The sequence below is a fragment of the Myotis myotis genome, unplaced genomic scaffold (assembly GCF_014108235.1).
Source record: "Myotis myotis isolate mMyoMyo1 unplaced genomic scaffold, mMyoMyo1.p scaffold_m19_p_2, whole genome shotgun sequence".
Lineage (NCBI taxonomy): Eukaryota > Metazoa > Chordata > Mammalia > Chiroptera > Vespertilionidae > Myotis > Myotis myotis.
The window spans coordinates 15,986,285-15,998,888 of NW_023416324.1; the positions used below are offsets into that span (position 1 = coordinate 15,986,285).

General features: G+C 43.3%; 1 protein-coding gene across 4 annotated transcripts in view; it reads right to left on the minus strand.

Moving 5' to 3' along the window:
• Positions 1–12,604, minus strand: part of WASF2 (WASP family member 2) — a 67,574-nt gene that overhangs the window by 10,332 nt on the left and 44,638 nt on the right. For all 4 annotated transcript variants that reach the window (XM_036352411.1, XM_036352412.1, XM_036352414.1 and 1 more), the window contains 4 exons: positions 10,148–10,320; positions 3,695–3,829; positions 3,024–3,177; positions 820–937 (listed from right to left, as the gene is read on the minus strand). In XM_036352411.1, the coding sequence (XP_036208304.1) occupies positions 820–937; positions 3,024–3,177; positions 3,695–3,829; positions 10,148–10,277 (537 nt within the window). In that variant the 5' untranslated portion in view covers positions 10,278–10,320. The remainder of the gene's footprint in view (positions 1–819; positions 938–3,023; positions 3,178–3,694; positions 3,830–10,147; positions 10,321–12,604) is intronic.

Consider the following 12,604-nt stretch of genomic DNA (forward strand, 5'->3'; position numbering starts at 1 on the left):
ACAGAAAATCCTTTGTAAAACATTTTCCAATGTTCTTCTCTAAAATTCCATCCACCTCCATGGATGCACACTCAAGAGATGCTTTACCTGGACAACATATAGTAACTACAGAATTTATAATAGAATTACTGTGCCTCAACTGTCAGTGAAGAGAGATGAGAGGTAATGATAGCTATAGACATCTGGGTAGATGTAAGACAATGGTTAAAACAAAACAACCAACGAGGGTTTCTTCAGCCTGTGCAGCTGCACTAGCCCTTGGCACTCTCTTGGGCCTCCTGGCAGCCATGCTAATGGGAGTGTGAGGCTGCAACTGGTCGGTCAAAAAGGCTTACACACATCCCTGGGAGTCCAAGGGGAGCATCTCCCAAAACCAGGCCTACCCCCCCACCTCTACTACCCGCCGGTACTGAAGGTGTTAAACTGCTCCTGTTGCAAATCAAACACTGTAGAGCCTTGTGCTGATCTCTCAGAAATGAGCTGCAAAACTGGCAGGGAAGGGACTAGCCTAGCTTGAGTGTCCAGCAGAGTCAGGTGCAAATTGCAAGAGAAATAAATGGTGAATAGAAAAGTCAATTTCTAAAACTCAGCCTGAATATACTATTGTTAATAGTGCTGGGGGGAACAAACACACTTCTGGTGTGATTTATACTTTCATCTTGGTTGTGCTTGGAGTGGACACATTTTTTAAGTGTTTCACCTGGCATCCAAGCAAGCAGCCACTCAGAATGATTACTTCACATAAGACTGGCTTCCTTTTTATCCCCCCTCCACAATCGTGCCTACTGATGTGTAGAACAGAGGCCCCTTTCCCCTCACCCTATGCTTTCTCTTCTCTTTCATGATATCCTTGGTGTCCTGCAGCATCTTCTCCTTCCAAAGATCAAAGAAGTACGAAGGGTCTGTGTAGAATTTGAGTGCCTCTTTCCCATCGTCCCTGGGATAGAAATGAAGACAAGTAGCTGTCAGCAGACAGATGAGCTCCTAACCAAATCCAATATTCCAAATACCTACCAGTTAGCAGTTTTCACACTCAGGAATCAAGTCATTCAAATTGATTGCCTACTTCCTCTCCCATACCAGCGTTCCAATGCTCCTTCAATGCCACCTCTTTATTTATCTGGCTTTTAAAGAACCTTAGCCTTACTTTCAATTCCTGGTGGAGGAATTTGCATGGTCAGAGAAAAGAATGGGCTATAGCAGCAGGGATCCCGATTATTTCTAATGATCTGCATGGCTTCTGACATTTCCCTGAAGATATCCTGGCATATCAGAGGGGATTTCTGCCACTGGTTCCCTTTCCCTGCACCAATTACTCTGGCTCTCTCGGAAGCATTAGTGGTCTCCCACCCACCTGAAACCTGTGCACACAATGTTAGGTTCACATGTGTACATATGTATACATATACACATATCAATGTATATATGTGTGCGGCTGATATTCCTCTGTGAAAACAGATAACCACAGTACTCCATCTTCTTGCTCCCTTCTAGAATAGCTCAGCATCCACCCAGCACCCCCCAGCTCCCCAACTACGAGGGGGCCCTATTGAGAACACATAGCCAGATGTTTTATGACCACAAGATTTAATTGTCATCTCTTAGTGGCTGTGATGGAATAGAGTGAGTTACTGAGTGTTAAGGTAAGAGTTATCTGCCAGACTTGACGATCCTAGTTGGAATCCTACACTTTGGCATGAGACTCTCTCACTTTCCAGAAAGCGTGTACTTAGGGACATTTATTTTAACACTACTCTGAACTAAAACAAATTGGAAAGGCAATTCTATATCCTGGCTTCCAATTCTATCACAACACACAAAAAGCATTTCCAAATCAAACACTAATGATTTTTATATTAAATCTTGTTGTGTTAGCTACACCTCCACTCATTTATGTTAAGCCAAATTCAGATAATTGAAATAATATCAAAGAGGAAAATACCTTTATCTAAAATATAAACTTGTTTTATATTGTTTGTTTATCCTATCCGACCACACCCTATATCATACTCACTCTGATATTATCCGATGTGTACTCCCACTGCCCAAACCCAGCTAAGTAATAGAGCCTGCCGAGTCAAATCTCTGCCCACTATGATAGCTAGTCCCTTTGCAAGTCAAGGGACAAATATAATTTCACACAATAATAATATATGATAGATGCCAGGTACTTTCTCAATATCTGTGTGAGAAGCTACCATGCTATTCCAGGCTCCCGGGATCAGCAGGTGTCCTTGAAATCCTGTGCACTGGCACCTCCTGCCCCCCTTCTACTTTGTAGTATACCCATGTCCCACAGAAGATCTCTGCCTCCAGCTAGCTGTACTTCCTTTTTACCTGTTTCAAAGACACTTATGGATGCAAGCAAGATAAATATTTACTTTCTGTCCTGCTCAGTGGTTATCTGCAGGATAACATGACCAGACCGTTAGAGGAGAAGGGCTCGAAGGTGTCTACAAGGCTACCTTCTTTTTTCAAGTCCAGCCACAGCAGTGTAGTTCCTTTCCAAGGGGAATGTTCAAAAAGCGAACAATACTCATTTGGAACAATGCCAGTCACTCCTTAAGCTTTGGAAGGACCCCCAGGGCCCAGAGCAGCCAGTCCACAAGGCTGGCCCCACTAACGCGCCCAAACATCTGGTAATCTAGTGGTTTCTGAGTAACTGGGAGCCTTGCTAGAATGTTGCCCCTGGGATGTAGTATACGACTGCCTTGTAACAAGTCCTTTTGGTTCTACAATAACTAAATTCCTTGGATGGAATCCAAGATGGATCTGGCTATATCAAACTGAACTTGTGGCATACAAAAATATAGCCAACTTTCAATGTATGAATTTTAGAAACCAAACAATAATAAGTGACAACTGTTTATGTGGTAAATGTTAGTTTCTGCTGCCACAAAAAACTCTGGGGTAGGTAGCAAGCTCTTTGATACAATTCTCTGACATAAACAATATCTTTAAATAAAAAGACAATCTAATATTGTTAACCACAGGTCAGAAGGAGGAGGAGCTAGCCAGGTTACCTGTAAGGGGAAAGATTGTTGAGAGGTGGGGGAGTATCACAGGTGTTGTATGTTTCCAAGACAGGGACGGGGAGAGAGTTTCTGTCAAAAAGCTTCTGGTCTTGAGTGGTAGAGCTTCTGAAGGCCTTTCGGGTGTTGATTCCTTGTAGTGACACTGAGAGAAGATGGAGGCATTAGAAAATGGACGACAGGCTATTTGAGCAAACACTGAGTCACACCAGTCGGAGAGGCCTCAGCTGCTACATTTCTTGGCTGCGGCTGTCTGCAGCCAGGCTTTTTTTCTCCCCCTCTGGGGAAGCCCCGCAAGGCTGTCAGCAGCCCAGCCATTTCAGACGGAACAAAATGAGGCAACACAAAGGTTTACTATGTGGCCAGATCTAGCAGGCCTCTCCTGAGGAGGAATGAATCTTCCAAGTACTTTTATGGTAGCAGAGTGCGATTGGGGGAGGGGAGGTCTGAGAAAGAGGGAATTGGGGGAATGGGAGAGAGGGCGTGTGTGGGAGTGTGGTCGCGCTAAAAAGATTTCTCTATGCCACCCAAGCTCGTGCTACTTCAAAGCAGAACTCCATAGGTTTCTGTGATTTCTCCTCTCACTTTTTTTTACAAATCAGGAAAAAAATTATAAGAAACTGCTCAGCAGAGCCTGCAAGTGCTGAGCTCAGCTTCCTTACCTTCTTCTTCCTTGGGATCCAGCTGAGTGACTTTAACTTGTAGGCGGTCAATCCTCTCAGCAAGGGAGCTTACCCGAGAGGCAAAGGTATTTGACTGAGTGAAGATCTCTCCAAAAATGTCCTCTGCATATTTACCTGAACAAAGAAACCAACTCATCAGTGCATAACAGTGACATAAAAGGTCAGAAAAATTGGCCACTAAAGATCATATTCCCCACCTCCGAAAGAGCCTTCCCTCTCCCTCAAGATTGTTGGGGTTTCATGCAGATGGCTGCTTCTGGAGGCAGAGACATAGTCTCCATAGCTGGGCACTCTGCATATGTTCTACAACTGAGCCTTCTTGGCAAACTATGAAGAGTCACAAAACTCAAAGCAATCTGAATAAAATTGAAAGGTATAATACAAAAAATGAATCCTGCAAGGTAGACAATATGTCTGCACCTTTGCCTATAGCCCTTAACCCCTCACTACTCTGTAAAAGCACCTTGTAAATGGTTCTGGAAAACAGACGAGAAGTTAGAAGGATCTTCTAGGTGTCTAAATTAACATGAAAAATAAGACATTACATCCTCAGTGGAGCCTCAAAAGTATATTGAACAACCATGATGAGTAGTGGTATCTTTTTTTTTTTTTTTTTTTAAATATATTTTATTGATTTTTTACAGAGAGGAAGGGAGAGAGATAGAGAGTTAGAAACATCGATGAGAGAGAAACATCAATCAGCTGCCTCCTGCACATCTCCCACTGGGGATGTGCCCGCAACCCAGGTACATGCCCTTGACCGGAATCGAACCTGGGACCTTTCAGTCCGCAGGCCGACGCTCTATCCACTGAGCCAAACCGGTTTTGGCGAGTAGTGGTATCTTCCAGGAGCCTTGAACTTACCAGCAACTCACAGCAGAGACTTACAACTTCTTCTAAGGGGTGAAAAGCTTATTCTATGTTTTATAACTTACAGTTTTGAAAGTCTTTGCTCTAGGTTATATCCTTCAAATCCATATCTCAGGGAAAAAGTGAAAAGCTAAAACTTTCAAGCACTCCCCCCCCCCCTGAAAAAACAACAACATACCAGTGGTCTCTTTCTACAATGTCGTTTTTAGAAAAAGAAAAGAGTTCCATCAATTTCTGTACTTTCAACCCCGTGATACAAGGAGAATGAAAGCCAAAGAAACAGAAGAGCAATTTGATGCTACCTTCATATTGTCACTCCAAGCCACAAAGCAAGCACATTCTTGTAGGAATGAAAAGTGGTGCATATAAACTAATATACCATGTGAGTTTCTTACTTGCACAGTGAAGGCAGGCATAAGATAATTTCTTTGAGAACTATTTAAAATGGACTCTCATTTTTAGGTTCTAAACTTCATTTATGCTTAGTCCACGCCTGGGGGGGTGGGGGAGTGGATTAGTCCAAAACTGCACCTTCAGGGTAAACTGCAGTTCACCTTCCAGTGTAACCTGGAGAGTAAGGATAAGACTAATCATATTTTGAATTGCTGGTAAATTTAGTCAATAAGGAGTTTCTAATCAAGGAAAGGAGCAAGTCTTTGCATACTGAATAGTTCTGTGATCTAAACAGCTACGGGGAGCTCCTGGGCTCAAATGACTCAAACTGGCTGACAAGCTCAAACCATACTGTACCCTGCTCATCCAGGTAAGAGAAAATCGTGAGTGTAAGGCTAAAGCAGAGAAACATGCAACATTATGTGTGGAAAATAAACCAGGCTCAAAAATATCTGTTGTCCCTCCAGCTGTTCTGGAGGAAAAGAAAACCCCAAATTAACTTATCTTTAGGTCACATGAGAGTACCTAGGATTTCCTGCTCCTCAGTGAAGGGAGCAGTGATAGGAGTAGAGGCTTACTGTGTGGCACAGTGGTTTTCAAGATAAAATCTTACAAAGAAACCCAACATATAAAAATGGCAACACTCAGAATGCTATCTGAAGAGAAAGTGAGGTGGTGTGAAGGCTTCCCCTTGTTACATCCCATCAGGCCCAAGGTATGCTTAGAGCGAAAGATGACACATGGAAGCAGTAGACTTCAAACCAGAAAACTGAAGTCTCGGTTTCTTTGTTTACACCTGTGCACGTGTCAGCAAATCACAATCTCTCAGCGTCAGTTTCCTCATCTGTAAAACAGGGATAACTGTATCTACCTCACCAAGTTGTCACAGGCTTAAATGTAAATTTTTACAATGAGATTCTTCCTTATATTACTCAGCCATATCAGATGACTTTTAAGAGTGTGAATATCTAAAAATCATGTTGTATGCTTAGAAGAAATTTTAAATATTAATTCCAGTCAGTAATTTGATAGTCCCTATTCTTCAAGTACTAAAAATTACTACAACTGTAGGAGAAAACCGCAGTGCCTTGTTCAGAGTTACATTTCACTCATTCAGATTACCAAGACAGACCCGCTATCACATAGGGACATTCATAATGGACAACACGTTTTGCAAATCAGTCATCATTTTTCTCCCTTTGCAGTGGAACTCTTCAACCTAAATATTACATGGTAAAACTGAGTTTTTTAAAATGTGAAGCTACTCTCGTTGAAGCCTGAGTGGGACTCTTGAAGCACCTCCCTCCCCCAATGGCATGACCCCAATACACTTGGTTATTAAATTCAACATCAGAGCATGATTTCTTAATGACCCAAATGGGGGCGGCACCCTCCTGGGTGGTCAAAAGTGCTGGCTGGCTGTGCCTTTAATTCCTAAGGTATGGCAACCTAATATGTGAAATACCAATCTCACTGCGCTAAGGGAAAATATGAATTCTGGATATGCTCTCACAAAGCAATCCACAGCTATGGAACTTTTAGTTTGGTGCTTTATCCATTCCATAATCACACCTTCCCTACTGGACTGAGCACTTCTGGCTACAGTACAATACATGAGGCCAAGACCATGAGCTTGAAGCACACGAGAGTCCATTCCTGCGTCCCTCTCTGCTAGATGAAATCCCAGCATCTTTCAAGGTCTGGTTTAAATGGAATCTCTTCTATGTAGCCTTCCTTGACCCTGCCTATCCCCAGCTGTGTGCCTACTCCCTACAGGTAGTATTCCTTCCTTCCTTCCTTGTATTCACTGTGCACCAACAGCATGAGGTGGTGAGGAGAATACAGGTATGAATCACTCAACAAACATTTACTGAGCTTCTACCGGGTGCCAAGTACTATATAAGACAGACACTGACTGGGGTTCAAGGACGAACAACACATGATTCCTGCCTTCAAAGAACTTTTAATCTAAGATGTATAATTTTCAATCTAATGTGAGAGGTACTAATACAGGCATGTAATAGGAGCTCAGAGGAGCACTTAGTCCAACTTAGAGGAGGAGATCCCAGAGCTGGGCCTTAGAGATCAGCTATAAAGATGGCAAGGGCTTCCAGGCAGGGGAAACAGTGTGAAGGTATGCGAGTATGCTCTATGAGGAACTACAAGGAGCTGATCATTCATTCTTTCTTCCTCCCTTTCCCCGTATTTTCCTTTGTTCCTTTTAAATTCTTTAAAAAGACTATAACATGGGAGAAGATGGACTGCAGAAAATGAGGCTGGAAAGGAAAGCAGGTCTTGAAGAGTCTTGAATGATGACAGACCAAGGAACTTTTTAGGTAATTCCCTAGTGAGGCACAGGGGAGATAGTTAACATTTGTACTCTTAGTTTAAAAACACTTTTTAAACTACAAAAGTTAACACAGCCTTAAGTTTTTTTAAAAAATACATTTCATTGATTTTTTTTAAAGAGAGGGAGAGGGATAGAGAGCCAGAAACATCGATGAGAAAGAAACAGCGATCAGCTGCCTCCTGCACACCCCCCACTGGGGATGTGCCTGCAATCAAGGCGCATGCCCTTGACCGGAATCAAACCTGGGACCCTTCAGTCCGCAGGCCGACACTCCATCCACTGAGCCAAACCAGTTAGGTCACAGCCTTAACTTTTAAAAATTCAAACAACTCAGAATTATAAAAGTAAAAAGTGATATTTGCATGTTTGGTAGACAACTGTGGCAGGGTATAGGCTTAAAAATTGTAAGATTTTTTGGTGTACAGGTTGAGGGGTTGATCAGAGAAAGGGAAGCCAGAAGGAGGCTAGGGCAATAGTTTAGGTGAGAGTCAACAAAGGTCTGAACCAGGGCCCTATTGGCAGAGACAGAGCGCAGGGGACTGAGACGAGAAATCCTTGATGAGCAGCGATATCTTCAAGGAGCCTTGAACTTAGCAACTCACAGCAGAGACTGACTTGCCTCTTACTGGCTGCTGTCTCTCTAGGCAAGTTATCTTACTTTTCTGAGCCTTCATTCCTTCATCTGAAAAAATAGAAATATCATCTATTTTTACAGGATTATTGAGAAGATTAAATGAGATCATGTATGTCAAGATCCTATTAAAACCTGGGATAAAGTAGGCAGTCAACAAATATGAGTTTCCTTCTCACCCTCTCCCCATTCTCCCCTTAAGATTTATTTATTTCTGTCTCCTCTGGTAGATTATAAGCTCCTGAAAGGCAGAGACCATTTCTTTTCTTTTTTAAAATATATATATATATTTTATTGATTTCAGAGAGGAAGGGAGAGGGAGAGAGATAGAAACATCAATGATGAGAGAGAATCACTGATTGGCTGCCTCCTGCATGCCCCCTACTGGGGATCAAACCTAAACTCAGGCATGTGCCCTTGACCAGAATTGAACCCGGGACCCTTCAGTCTGCAGGCCAACACTTTATCCACTGAGCCAAACCGGCTAAGGCCAGAGACCATTTCTCATTGCTGCATCCCCTCAGCACTAAACATAAAGTATGTTCAATAGATGTTTAGAGGATGAATAAAGGGTCATCAGCTCCACGAAGTAAGGAAATCCTGTCTCTGTAGGCACAAGCTGATCCTGGCCCTCAGATCAGCTTCCTTAAGGTAGGAGAGGTCTGACCACAGACGGGAGAGTGAGCAATGTCATCCATCAACACTACCCCGAAAAACACCTGAGAGCGAGCCTGACTCCTGCTGAGTGAGCATAAGCAGCATCATTAGCTGGATGTCCTTTGTCCTATGAAGAAGGAACCAGTGTGTGATTGCCTTCCACCCATTTGGCCTACGCAGGGTGACAGAGGCAGAAATGATGCTTTTAAGAAGCAGTGAGGCACTCTGCAGCTTTCATGTGCTTCCTTGCCAGCTGCACTGCTGTTGCACTGCTGTCCACGTTCCTTTGTGTAAGGCAGGCATCGACAGGGTTTCGTTTCCTCCTGATGCCCATCCAGGTTTCCCTAAGTCCTGGATCAACCGCGGTGGCCTCTGAGCTAGGTGAAGGCTTAGGAATCTCAGACCCCATATATCATCTGGTCACTGCGCTCTGTCTCCTCAGGCCCCTATTTTAAAGGCAGGGTCTATTACTATCTGGGGGAATGCAGGCTTTCTTGATACTATTCCACTGCCTTTACTAAGGACAGTGATGCGACAGGAGGAGTGAATGTCTGAAATAATTCACACCAAGATGCCTTTGCTAAGGAAGATCACTAAAATACCATGTTGATGGAGGTTCTTATGGGGAGCTGGAGTGGCACTACACAAATGCACAGTCTATCTAAGCATCTGCCCTTCCCATACCTCAGCTTCAAGCAAACAAAGTCAGCTTGATTCACAATGAAATCCAAACCACATGTATGTACCCCACCCAAGGCAGTCTCATTCATTCTTGCCAATTAAAAAAAAAAAAAAAAAAAGATACAGTTGAGCTGGCCTTCCCTCAGCTCCAAAACAGACTGGACTACACCCTCCCCCCATCCTCCTCCTAGAGAAGAATGGCTCCAGCTACAATTTGTGTCACTGTGTGTTCACGCAGCTTGCAAAACTCCCAATACCCCGGAGATTGCAGAAGTAATCTGTACCCTGAACTTGGACCTGGGGGCTTGCAGCACAATTAAATGTGTACCAGGGTAGACAAGTCAGCCAGAATCTCTCCGAGTGCATGTTTGCTTTACTCCTCTTTGGGAAGAAAGGGGGTGGGGGATGTCGGGTAGATGTGACTATTGGCACATTTGAGGCTTCAACAAAGTCAGGCTACATTGAACAGTTCGTGCAATTACAGGCACATTCCCCAACCCAAGATACTGTTCTGTGAACCTCCCACTTTACACACACAGAATTCTGCTCTGTCATTCCATCTGCAGTTTCTGCTGCAGCCCTTCCTGCCACCCTTCCTACAGATTCCTTTAGAAGCAGGTGGAGAGGGAGGTGGAGGGAGCCTAGAGGGTGGTGGCAGATGAAGAAAGGGTTGAGGGGAAGAGTCTGTACCAAAAAGCAGCCTCTCTTGGGGGAGAGGGGGTGGGATACATTTTTGCATTACCTAGGGAAGGCAGATGGGGGAGAAATAGTTACACAGGAGGAGAAGGGAACTAAATAAAGAGCACCAACGACCCCTGAGGGCAAAGCACAGGCTCTCTGCGGCACTCACTCAGGCTGCCCAGCTGTCGGATGACATTTGCCAGGGTGATGTTGGTCACGCATTCCAGCTCGCTTCTAACACTAGGCAACGTCTGACGGCACAGGTGCCTTGGCTCGATGTTCCTCGTTACTAACGGCATGGTGGACCTGCTTCAGGCAATGTTCTGAATGATGAAAAACAACCTAAAAAAGAAATAACAGGAAAGTATTACTCAACCACAAATTCCAGGCACACTAGGGCAGAGTAAGTCTTTTTGTCTTGCTCTGATCTAAAACAGCTTTAAAAAATCTTCTCTCTCCCTATCTTTTTTTTTTTTTTTTTTTTTTTTTAAAGAATCCCCACCACCACCACCTTTGCCCTAACTGGTTTGGCTCAGTGGATAGAGCGTGAGCCTGCGGACTCAAGGGTCCCAGGTTCGATTCCAGTCAAGGGCATGTACCTTGGTTGCGGGCACATCCCCAGTGGGGAGTGTGCAGGAGGCAGCTGATTGATGTTTCTCTCTCACCGATGTTTCTAACACTCTATCCCTCTCCCTTCCTCTCTGTAAAAAATCAATAAAATATATTTAAAAAAAAAAAAAAGAATCCCCTCAATACCTCCCCCAACCACCACCTTTTTAAGGTTTAGTAAAGGATTGCTGGATAAGTGCAGAGATTCTGCACTGGTGACTGCTGGCTGGGGTACTACAGACAGCATTTAAAAAAAACTAAAAACCTAAAACAACTGTGCTCTAACCAACAAGAATCTCCAGAGGCAAGGAGTTATGGTCAGAAAACAGCCCATTCAGCAGATCCTAGAAGGTACAGATCCTATTCTTGGGGTGTCCAGGGTAGATCAGATTCCAGATGATCAATTATAAGGATCAAAAAAGAGCTTTTGTCATCTGATAATCTCATCTCCCCAATGAAATTAAGTTACCAATAGTGATTCCATGGATCTACATCAGGACATAATTTCTCCAGTTCTTCCCTGATGAACGACTGTTAATGTACAACTAAATACTAGCTGCCAGTATTCATTAGCACTGCTAAAGTTCAGTCTGTAAATTGACAGAAAGAATATTAAGGAAAAATTTACATGTTCAATATGTCAAACATGATGCCGAGCAAACTGTACTTTAAGATTCCCTAGTCCTTTTCCTTCTACCCAACAGTTCCCTTTCTCTCTCCCATCTGGTTCAACACACCTGGGCCAACGGCTCTTGAGACAGCAGGAAGTGTCTGGAGCAGACCTGGAAACCTTCCAGTTACTGTTTCTTATCCTGTCGGCTGAGCGCCTTTCCCTAGGAAATCCCCCAGCACTTCAGGTTCATTTTGAGCTATTGTTTCAGAGTTAGATTACCACATTCCGAGCTTTACAAGGATAGAAGCAGGTTTTAGTCTCAACAAAACGGACATGACTACAGCCATGGCATACTATTTCCCTATTTTGTAAAACTAAAGCTATCCAAAACAGTCTAATGATTTTCATGCTAGGGCAAATGGCAGATTCACTTTAAGTAAAAAGGCGAAACATAAAGGCAACACACCCAAGTCCCCAATACTGCAAACTCCTCTTCAACAACAAAAAAAGGAAAAGAGAGGTTTACTTACATCAAATCTTATAACACCAGTTCATCACCAAAAAGTTGATTGTGAATACAAAATGTTTAAACCAAACTAAATATCATAGATCTTAAAAGTGAACCAGCATATTGTCCAACCAAAAGTTAAACAAAAAAAAAGTAAAAGCCCTTCAGGCTCAAAGGGGGAGTAGAACCCTTTGGAACAGACTGCTCCTTGTTATGGACATTCTGATCTGCTAAGAGTAAAAATAAAACAGGAAGCCAGCAGCTTGGGGAACAAGGTTTCCTGTCACCAACAGCAACAGCCCAAGAACCAAGAGAATCAGCTGTTTGCTCATAACTCTGAAACTCCCTTTAATAGGCACTGTGTGGCAGCTGTGCCTATCTTTGGGGTGCAGAGGTGTTTCCTGAATATTTGTCTACTGTCTAAGGAAATAATTTTCATTCCACTCCTCTGCAAAGTTCCCCTTTGACTCAGTAGGTTTTCTAACCCTAACTCTGGACTTTCCTTCTAGTCTAATTCTTCTTCTCTTTTACTTAATGGAAAGGGTATCGGGTACTAAGATGCAATCTTTAGTAATTCATGGTGAAAAGGAAGTTTAGAACAACAAAGGAGGCAGGAGGTTACAAATAAAAGAACCTCACAGGGCTCTGTACACCATCCTCGGGATGCCCTTAGACTTCCATATTTCAAGCTTTCTGAAAGAACCAGAAATTCAAAGGTGTAGTCAGAGATGATTGAAAACAGCCACTGTGGTTCCCTCCATTAGCAATAATTTCAGCCTTGTTCCAGCTTCTCAGAGGAGCTAAAAGAGCCAGATCTCCTTGAAATTCTGTGTTGAATGTGGCCATTGACAGGGCATTCCAGAAGTTCTCTCTGAACACCTAACAGAAACTGGATT